The 11,116-nt window shown below is 37.3% G+C and overlaps 1 protein-coding gene across 1 annotated transcript in view; it reads left to right on the forward strand.

Moving 5' to 3' along the window:
• The window catches only part of LOC101857422 (zinc finger protein 45), a 22,514-nt gene extending 11,743 nt beyond the window's left edge, over positions 1 to 10,771 (forward strand). The window contains exon 2 of the mRNA XM_005102265.3: positions 10,159 to 10,771. Coding sequence (XP_005102322.1) covers positions 10,159 to 10,283 — 125 coding nt within the window. The 3' untranslated portion in view covers positions 10,284 to 10,771. The remainder of the gene's footprint in view (positions 1 to 10,158) is intronic.
• The last annotated feature ends 345 nt before the right edge of the window (positions 10,772 to 11,116 follow it).

An 11,116-nucleotide genomic window follows, 5' to 3' on the forward strand; every position in this document is an offset into this window, starting at 1 on the left:
GGGTGCGCCTGGGAAAGATGACACCAGATTCTATCTAAATGTACAGGTTCTATCTAAATATACATGTACATTTTGGTTGACGTCAACTGGAACCTGGGTTGGGGTGGGGGTGCCTGGGAAATATGACAAAAGTTGACTTGGGGGGAGGGGAAATCATTTTTGGACAAATTTTAAGTGACGTCATTTGTGAACGGTCCCTGAGGGGACAGAACTTAAGTTGCCCCGTGGTTGCTTAAGTTATATGAGTATGAGTGATATTATTATTGTACTGTATATAATTTTTATCCCTTGACAAAACCCACGAATGATAAAAGGAATAATAAAAGTGTCATGCTTTTGCAAAATTCACTTTTGTGTTTTTTATTGTTTTTGATGGGTTTTTATTTTAATTTTAAGTAAAGTACACTGGAACTTAAAAGCACTTTATCAGCATTCAAGTATAGGTCCTGGTATTCATTGTCTGAGGCTCTTCAGTTCGCATGTTTCTATGTCAATTTGTCAATGGCTGCTCTTAAGTCTTATACAATGGAACTCTGATTTTGACGGAAATTCGGATTCAATGAAAGGAGTTAGATTCCCCTTTAACAAAAAATTAATAACATCAATAAAAGTAAGTCGGTTTCCGCGAATACAAAAATGAGCAAGCTCGGATTCAACAAAGTCGCTTGCAAGGTGAACAGCCTCCGCTGACGTGGCTTCACTCAGTTTTCTCCCGCAACGAACCTGATCTGTTCCTAGTAACCATTCATGGCACCTGCATCATGAACCGTTATTCGTCTATCCTATTGTTTATATCTTGTGCGACCAATCAGCGACCTTCTTTCATAATAACTCATGGGCTGTTAACACGCATACATGTGTTGGGGTCTGACAACATATGCATATTTATGTGTGACTCCGTGTATGTGTGTCTTGAAGGAGGGTGCATGAGCGGTCTGGGTATGGGACGTCATTAGAGATACAAACTCGTGACAAGCCCGCCCCCCGGCTATTAATCAATATCACAATGATAAACTAGTCTTGACATAGATCTAGATCTATGTAATGAATTACGCGCTGGACTCTGGAATCAAACGTTGCTGTAGTATACCAGTACCAGGCTCTACACAGCATCATAACTTATTCAGCAAACAATACGTTATTGACATTAAGTTATTGATGATACTGGCGTGCCTTTGAATGAACTAGCTCTTTTGCACAGCGTGTGTTAGGAAGTGTTCAGTGTATTTTCCTGGAGTTTTCCAGCATTTCTTCGGTTTGGCATCAAAGAAACGGAAAAAAAGCCCCTCATTTGAAGCCAAACTACTTTTGATTTGAAAGTCAAGTCCGTTATACATGTACACTGCTTGCTTGGTGCCTGTAATTATCTACACAATAACCTCATGTCTGCTATAACGTACACTCAAATTCAACGACATTGAAGCTCAGGCCCGATGACTTTGTTGTATCCGAGTTCCACTGTACTGTATGTGGCCTAAATAAGGTTAGGTGCGTGTGTGTGTGTGTGTGGGGGGGGGGGGGGTTATATACCTTATATAGGCCATCTGTGGCCTTAATAAGGTCACCCATATTTTATTTACTGTATATATATATAATATGTTATTATAATGTATGAAAGTATGTGTGTATGGCGAGAAAACTGCTGTCAACATTTGGTAACTGCCAAAGGTGTAAACTTCCTGGAAACAGCAATATACATAATTTTAATGTTTTTATATATATATTATATTATATATGGTCGCTTTTAATGTTAAGCACTAGGGGGTTGTCCCAAAAATGCTGTTTTGAGAAAATCGAAGGTAAAGTTTTTGGACCCTTGTTCAGACAAGGAAAGTTTTCTCTATAACCAAAACCAAACAAACATACACATAAATAAAACCAAACTTCTCCTATACGTAGGGCAATGCCCATTTTTGGTGTAGGTCAAGATTTCTGGAAACCCCCAAAATCTGGGTTAGCCGGCTTGTCCTTAAAATTTAAAAGCGACCATATACATACAGTCGTGTCCAAAAGTAACTTGAAAACGTAATCCCCCGATCATCGTGTTACAGCCTTGCCCTACCCATTCATGCAGCATATCAATTTAAAGTTAAATACATTCTGCATCATCTGACACATTAATATTTTATCTATGTTAAGAGATATAGTCACTCAAAATGGACCTTAAAAAATCAGGTTTGGTAAAATTGTGAGAAGTCAAAGAAACGTAAAAGTTTGTTTGTTCATATTATATTGAGGTGCGTAAACACTTGTGGTCAACATTGGTAGACTGGACATTATTATTTTGAATAATGTATCAAATGAAAAAAAAATTGTCTCTGCAATGAACAGCATCTTCTGATGATATTATTTTCGAACAGATTGGAAAACAGAGCAGTCACAAATACCACATGAAACTTGGACTTAACATTACTCCCCCCCCCCCCGGGGCAGTGCCACTGACTGTAGTGTCTTTAGGCCATTCCCAAAGGGGGGGGGGGGGGGGCATTTCTCGTTCAAGCACAGTAGAATTGTAAATGGGCTGATTCATGTCACGCTCATAACTGTGCCTGATCTACAACAGGGAGCTGCTGCTTTTTCTTTCCTAATCCTTACTACTGTCATTTTCCTCTACTTCTTTTGTATATTTGTCACTCCCTCGTGACCTGCTATTTTGGGGTGCCTTGATAGTCGAAGCAGACCTTGTGCTGTTGAAGCTAGAGAGGTGAGCAGTCTAAGTCTGATTCTCTTTAAAGACTTCTCAGTTGACACTCACCCCTTGGCGCTCATATGACCTTATGCAGTTGCGAGCGCAGTGCTTACTAGTTTGGCCCAGTTAGGAGTTAGAAACAGCTGTGTTTGTCAATCAAAGGCAGTAAAGAGTGACAAGAGGGGTACGAGAGGTGGGACAAGGAAACAGAGAAAAATTATGGTGTGTCAGGGGATTCCTCGTGACACTGTTTCTAAGAATAGAACTACGACTACTGTGAACAAGAAAAACTTAATACAGATAGACACTCGTAATGTATTTCAACATAACTGTCCCAACTTAAGAATTGGCTGTATTAACACCCAGTCGTGCTGCAACAAAACAAACATTGTAAGAGACGTAATTGAAGAAATGAACATCGACCTGTTGTGCATCACAGAAACTTGGCTTCGAACAGAAGGCGATGAATCTATCATAGCCGACCTTCTACCACCCGGCTTTGAACTTAAATCTTTTTCACGCGGATCACGTGGTGGCGGAATTGCTTTTATTCATCGGCGAGGTTTACCAGTAAAGTTCATCTGCGGTGGTCCATCGTATCGCACATTTGAATCAGCCACTGCTTTCATCAGATCAGAGCAACTTACCTTCCGTGTGACATGTATCTATCGACCGCCACCTAACAAGAAAAATAAATTTACAAGTAAAGAATTCTTCATAGAATTCCAAGATCTACTCTTTCAACTAGAGCAAGCTGCCTCCCCCTTTTACATCATAGGGGATTTCAACTTTCACTTTGATGTTCCATCTGTACCAGACACCAAACGCCTTGTTTCAATTCTTGATGATCATAATCTACAGCAGCTAATCAAAGAGCCGACACATCGTAGTGGTCACATTTTGGACCTGCTAATTACCAACACTGCTGACCAACATGTTCTTAAACATCAGGTTTTAGATAAGGCTATCTCTGACCATTCTCTTCTGATAGCTAACATTAACATCTCCAAACCAAAACACGTAAGAAGAAGCATACTTTCAAGGAACACGAGAACAATAGACACACAGGCACTTCGGGACGACGTGAGCAAAACACTGACAAGTCTATCCTCCCTAGATGCAGACACATTTCATGACACTCTCAAAGCGGCAATCGACCAACATGCGCCAATGGTAAAAAGAAACATTTCATCGAGACCCTTTTCTCCTTGGTTTTCACTTGAAATCAAAGAGGCCAAGAAACATCGACGTCAGGCAGAACGCAGGTGGAGGAAATCAAAACTTCAAGTTCACAGAGACATCTTTATTAACCACCGAGACAAAGTCAACTCAATCATCGAAAATAACAAGAAAAGATACTATCTACATGAATTACAAGATGTTAAATCACCCAAACAACTCGTTCAGACTACCAATGCTATTCTGGGAAAAGAAACAATATCTCCTCTCCCCTCTGCAACATCAGATGACGAACTTTGTAGTTTATTTGTGACTTTTTTCAATGACAAAATTAATACCATACGCTCTTCTCTCGACCTAGAGCCAAATGGAAATTTGGAATTTTCAGAATTTACTGGACAAATATTAGATTCTTTTAGTCCAGTTACAAATAGTGATATTTTAAATTGTATTAATGGGTCAACCATAAAAACATGCGACCTTGACCCAATGCCTGCTCATGTATTCAAAACCTGTATTGATATTGTCCTACCTCACATTACTCAGATAGTGAATATGTCACTTGCCACTGGCACAGTACCTAATACTTTCAAACAAGCTATTGTAAAACCTTTATTGAAAAAACCCGGGCTTGATAAAAATGAATTTAAAAACTATCGACCGGTTTCGAATTTGCAATTTGTCTCAAAAATTCTAGAGAAGATTGTTTTAAGTCAAGTTTTGTCTCACATGAGAAAAAATGGTCTTGAGGAAATTTACCAATCTGCCTATAAAACTCATCATAGTACCGAAACTGCGCTTTTAAAAGTAACGTCTGATTTATTGGATTCCATTGATAGCAAAAACATCTGTCTTTTAACTCTTTTGGATCTGTCCGCAGCTTTTGACACAATTGACCATGCTATTCTACTCACAAGACTTGAGCGCTCATTTGGCTTATCGGGTACTGTGCTTTCATGGTTTAAGTCATATTTACTAGAAAGAGTTCAGTCAGTGCAAATTAAAAATAGCTTTTCAAAGCAGGTCAGGCTCGATTATGGAGTTCCACAGGGGTCCGTTCTTGGACCAGTGCTCTTTACACTATATACACAGCCCTTAGCAAGCATTTTACAAAATCATGGATTGAATTATCATTTTTATGCCGATGATTCCCAAATGTATGTTAATGGCACCATTCAAGATCTACCAAACATGATTTCCATCACTAAACAATGTTTTTATGAAATCAAAAAGTGGATGACAGTAAACAAATTGAAACTAAACGAAGAAAAGACAGACATCATTCTATAAAAAATCCACGATTAAATAAAGATCTGGAAAGTGTCAACTTTGATTTATATGGGCATATGACATCTAGTAAAGAAGTTGTCAGGAATCTCGGTGTATGTATTGACCACCACTTATCAATGGGCTCGTTTGTAGGATCTCTGTCCAAATCCCTTTATTTTCAGCTGAGAAGGATAGGCCTAGTTCGAAAGTACTTAAGCGAAGAGACCACAAAAACACTGGTAACATCTCTTATCCTATCTAGATTAGACTATTGTAACTCACTCCTAGCAGGTCTGAACAACAAATATTTGAATCGTTTACAAGTAATTCAAAACAATGCCGCTAGACTGATAACAAGATCTAAAAAACGAGACCATGTCACTCCATTATTAAAAGAACTGCATTGGCTCCCTGTAAAAGAACGAATAATATTTAAAATCTGCGTCATGTGTTTCAAATGTGTAAATAAAACTGCTCCTTTTTATCTACAAGAACTTATCAGTATATATAAACCAGGGAGAAACCTAAGATCATCGAACGATAACACCCTACTTGTGACACCTGTAAAATCATACAAATCATATGGAGAGAGATCTTTCTCATATCTTGGTCCATTTATGTGGAACAGATTACCCATGAAACTAAGACAAATAAGAACACTTGATAGCTTCAAAAGACATCTTAAACATTTTCTGTTCCTACAGGCCTATCCTTCATAAGCTTTTAACGTTATCTTTCATTATATTTGTTCTTTTCCTATGTCTGGATGAAAATAGTCTCTGTGTGTGTGTGTGTGTGTGTGTGTGTGTGTATGTGTGTGTGTGTGTGCATTAATGTATATTGCTTGAGAAGAAAGGAAGTAGTAAGAAAGGTTTTTAAAAAATGGGTATTCCAATGTAAAGCGCATTGAGCTACTTTTTTTGGAAATGCGCTCTATAAATGTTATATATTATTATTATTATTTAAACCCTCTACTATAAAAAAAAGACCTTGTGCTGTTGAAGCTAGAGAGGTGAGCAGAGTAAGTCTGATTCCCCGTAAAGACTTCTCTGTTGACACTCACCCCTTGGCGCTCATGTGACCTTATGCAGTTTAGAGCACCGTAAAACCCTCCACTATAATAAAAAAAATAACAACTTAACATTACATGTGCTCATTTTGTTTAGGACCTATTTGCCTCGTGTAGGACACGAAACTTTTTTGCACATGGACTGTGTTAGATTTTGGACATAATCATCTGTCAATGAGAAACAGAGGCCAAGAAACTGCCCATGGTTTTGAGTGGTCTAGGGTGGACTGAACAAAACCGCCCTCATGAGAATCACAGGATGGCTTAGCAAGTGCTAGATAGGCATGTCTTATTCTTATTTTTATCATGGTGTCATTAAAGTAGACATCTCCATCCATAGCAAAGCACTTTCTCACAGCAAACAATTCTTGGGATATCAAATCATATCAATGTTGGAGTGGTCACCAGTAAATAGCCCTGATATGAATCCTACTGGTATGTGAAGTCCTATGAAACAGCAGGAGAAGAAAAGCTATTTTGCTACCAATTCAGATCCATTGTGTGCAACTCTCTGAGACATTCGGGATGAAATGACAGATAATTATATATCCAAAATTTAATAGAGTCGACACCCAAATGGTTCGTTCTCTACACAAAACCAATGGCTCTCAAGCAAAATAACATAAGCACATTTTGTGTTAAGTCCAAGTTCTGCGTGATATGTGTGATTGTTCTGTTTTCAGCATTTTTTAAAAACTTATCAAAGTAAAATATATCGTTCTAAAATATTATTTATTGCAGAGACAAAACTCCATTCATTGGATAAGCAATGTCTATTCTTCTATCAATACTGGTGCTTCTCATTACATGCGCTAAGACAATTTTAAGTTTTTTTGTCGCACAATTTTGCCAAGCCTGATTTTTTAAGGTCAATTTTAAGTGACCATATTTCAGGCGTCTTTTAACATAGAAGAAATATTAATGTGTCAGATGATGCAGAATTTATTTAATATAGCTTTAAATTGATATGCTGCATGAGTGGGTAGTGCATGACTTTAAAACGATGCTTGGATGATCACATTTTCAAGTTTCTTTTGGATGCCACTATATTTCTTTGTTCGACGTTTTTCCAGTAAAATCCACATGCCGGATAACTCACATATATATATATATATATATATATATATATATATATATATATATAATAATCCATACATGTGTTATACTTTACGCTACTTTTATTTTTTTATCCTCTGTTGCTGTAAAGCGTCGGGGGGACATGCAATTTTTTAAATGGTAGGCCAGCTCCGCAGCCCTTTCAATTGGGATGCTATAATAATTTATCAGGGTTTACTTGGCTTCCTCAATCCACCTTCAGCAGGGCCTTCCTCTGGCTTTATAGCAGGGCTGCCCACCTACCAATATATGTACCTACCAACATATGTTTCAGTAATCAACAGATAGAAAATTACGGTAGTAAACTAGCTTTAAAATTCATAATATCATAAATATGGCCATGGAAAACCTTCTTCAAGTGTATCATGGACTGCGGTTGTTGTAGTCCAGTATAGAGATCTAGTATAGTTTATAATTTTATGTAAACAAAGACGTGAGGGTACAAAAAGGCAGGAATTTTCTCACACTACTTTTTCAGTCTAATGTGTGCTTTACTTCTGGCTTTGCGCTTCTAAAGTCTAGTGGTGGTTTTTTTTAAAGGAAAAAGTGGTACTGAGCGATTATAACTAAAGGCTCAATGCAAAGAGGATGTCAGTACTGTTAAAGTTAGACAGCACTTGGCGTAGACTATTAGGGTCTGGTAGTTTTTCTGTTTTTCCTCCCTTATAGTATACACCAGGAAGGTTGGCAGTGGATTGGGGTAGCCAAATCCCCCCCCCCCCCAAAAAAAAAAAAAAACACCAAAAAATTTATTTTTAAAAAAATATACATATATATTTATATAAAATTAAATTTAAAAAAAGAAAAACCAGGGCTATTACTATTGTACTTTTGTAAAATTGAATAAAAATCATAACGATCAATGATCAATGATTCCGCCAAATTCGTAACGGTGGGCACCCCTGTTATAGCCTGAATGCTTGATGTTATAGGCTTTTGAGACTGGGTAGCTAGAGGACTTTCGTAACAGGTGTCCAAACCATTTTCTTCTTTTTTTTTTTTTGATACACAGGCAGGGCTCAGTGCCAATAACTGCTCTTACTCTTACATCTTCTTTTCTCTGCCTATCTCGTCTTGTAATGTTAAGGGTTTTGCGTAGACATTTCATCTCGCATGCAGTGATTTTGCACTCACATATTATTATATGTATGTCTTGTCATATCATGTATGTATGTATTGTGTGTATGTATATATTTTTATGTATACATTTGTATGTTATGTATGTATGTATGTATGTATGTATGTATGTATGTATGTATGTATGTATGTATGTATGTTTATGTATGCTTATGTATGTATGTATGTATGTATGTATGTATGTATGTATGTATGTATGTATGTATGTAAGTATGTATAATATATGTATGTGTGCATGCGTGTGTGTATGTGTGTGTGTGTGTTTGTATCATGTACGTACGTACTGTGTGCGTATGTAGGTATGCATGTACAAAAGTATGTAGGTACAGTGTGTATGAGTATGTGAGTTGGACTGAAATTCTTAAGCCCGCCACATACCCGCAGTTAGAATTTATTAGAGTTGAACTGTAAACCGCCAGCTAAACCGGATCGTGGAGTGTATCCCTGTCCGCCGGGTTTTATGTACTCTGCATAATTTGGCAAAATTTGATCATTTTTTTTGGGCATGATTTCTGATTATTTTCCTCATTCTTTGTTAAAATTAACAGAATCACATAATTTCACATTTTTGGGCTCAGTTTGCATTTCATTTTTTTTGGCCTAAAACTGCAGGGACAGGTATCCAGACCACGCAAATAGACAGCTTAACATCCCTTTGTTGTCATGGCGGAACATAATATACTTATCAAATAAAATAAATTATGAGGAAAAATATAATTTTTAAAGTAATAAATTGAACAGTGCACGTGTAGACTTTGTCATATGACCTTAGCAGTTGCGAGCGCCGTAAAACCCTATACTACTACAGACTTTGTTAATTTTGACTCGCTGAGTTCAAAAATAAAATTATTTTTATAAATCGGAGTGATATTTGTGTTTTTGACTAGTTAGAATTTTCTTCCCGGCTGAAAAAAATGAAAGGGTCACTCCTTCCTGTTGCAAGCCCCCAAAAATATATTTACCAAACTGACATTGTATTTGTCGCCCGCTCAGTCCGAACCACTCCCATGTACATCTCCCATTCTACCCAGCAGGTCGGCTTGTTGAGTGAATCTGGCGAGTCTAACAGCAGGTGTGTAGCAGGCTTTAAGAATGGAAGGGCATTTGTGAGGCACCGTGTTGAAATCAGGTGCTCATCAAAACAATGAAATCAAAGATATCACCATAATTTTGTTGTATGGGTTGGCAACTTTTATGGAATTTTTGTTTTTTGGCTCAACACCTTTTATATTTCCATCTACAATATTTCTATATACATTTATACATATACAATATAAACATATTTCTCAATTCTGTGTTGATTTAGCTGAAAAACAATATTAAAAGCTAAAAAAATGTAAATTTTCAGTTTTCAATTACTCTCAAACTTTGGAAGTCACCAAACTTAAGCGACCATTTTCTTGCTAATGTTACCTCTGAATCTGAAACCAGGCGACCCTCTACTGCTTCAATCGCAGATATAAATATATCTCGACATTTATTTAACTTAAGTGGGGTTTTTTTTCATTAAAAGATATGTAAATGAACAAGCTTTATGATACATGTAGGGCCTACCACCAATATCTCCACATGCCCAAAAATTGAAGAGTGCCTGATTCCCCCACATCGTGACGTTTATTCTTTTGTAGGCTACTCCGTGCACACACAGAGATGACTAAGTAAGTTAGATTTATTTTTCTTTTTTTTTTTCCTTTTATAGATCGATCGACGATATTCCCATCCCGCTCGTCCGGAGTCTCTTGGGGAGATGCAGTTTACAGCGTTCTTTTGGTTGACGGTGTTAACTGGGAGCCTTTCGAACAGATGTTCTTCAGATTTGCATGAGGACTGAAGTGTTTCATTGCATGCCCATGTTGTACATTGTGGCTTCCACTTGTTGTTTTGCCTTGGTTGAACAAATAGAACAATAGCAGAAGCATATTTTTGCCGAGGCAAATTGGTGACTTTGTTTAGAAAGTGTTTTAAATGCAAACAGTGGGAAACAAATGCTCAAAATGAGCCCAGATACGGTACATTGTATAAAACTATTACTGACGTGATCTTTAAGTGGAGAAAAAATAGTTTATTGACCTTACCACTTTTACAAAAAGGAAATCTGAATAACCTAAAAATTGATATAGTAGAAACTAGCTTAAGTCGAGTAAGATATAGCCTAATCAGAATCCATGCCTGGGAAATCCGCATAAAAGGCTGTATCCCATTGCCAACAGTTTACAGTTTTATAAACTGTTAGACTAATCAGAGTGTCTGTCAAACAGAATATGAAATTGAAATTCAGGAATAAAGAAGAAAAAAACAAAAAACACCCCAAACTCTTGTACTGTATTTTGTCTGTAGGTTAGTTCTTTTTTGTTGTTGGTTGTTCTGTGTTTGTTTGCCCTCTCTTTCTCTATAAGTCCAACTCTGAGACAGAATCTAGAGAGCTCAGGAATCTATCCTACCAGCTGATAACTGGCACATTCATCAACAAGCCAACCCTTTCTTTGATCCTGGAGAGAAGGGTGGATCAGCAATGCATTGTAGGCCTACCGCCTATATTTCTCCAACCAAGTTAAGTAAGTGATCAAGAAAGCACAACAATATAATATAAAACATCTAAATTAGGGACTGTTCACATATGACGTCAGCTAAAATTTGGCCAAAAATGACCCCCCCCC

Source organism: Aplysia californica, unplaced genomic scaffold (genome assembly GCF_000002075.1).
Source record: "Aplysia californica isolate F4 #8 unplaced genomic scaffold, AplCal3.0 scaffold00319, whole genome shotgun sequence".
Lineage (NCBI taxonomy): Eukaryota > Metazoa > Mollusca > Gastropoda > Aplysiida > Aplysiidae > Aplysia > Aplysia californica.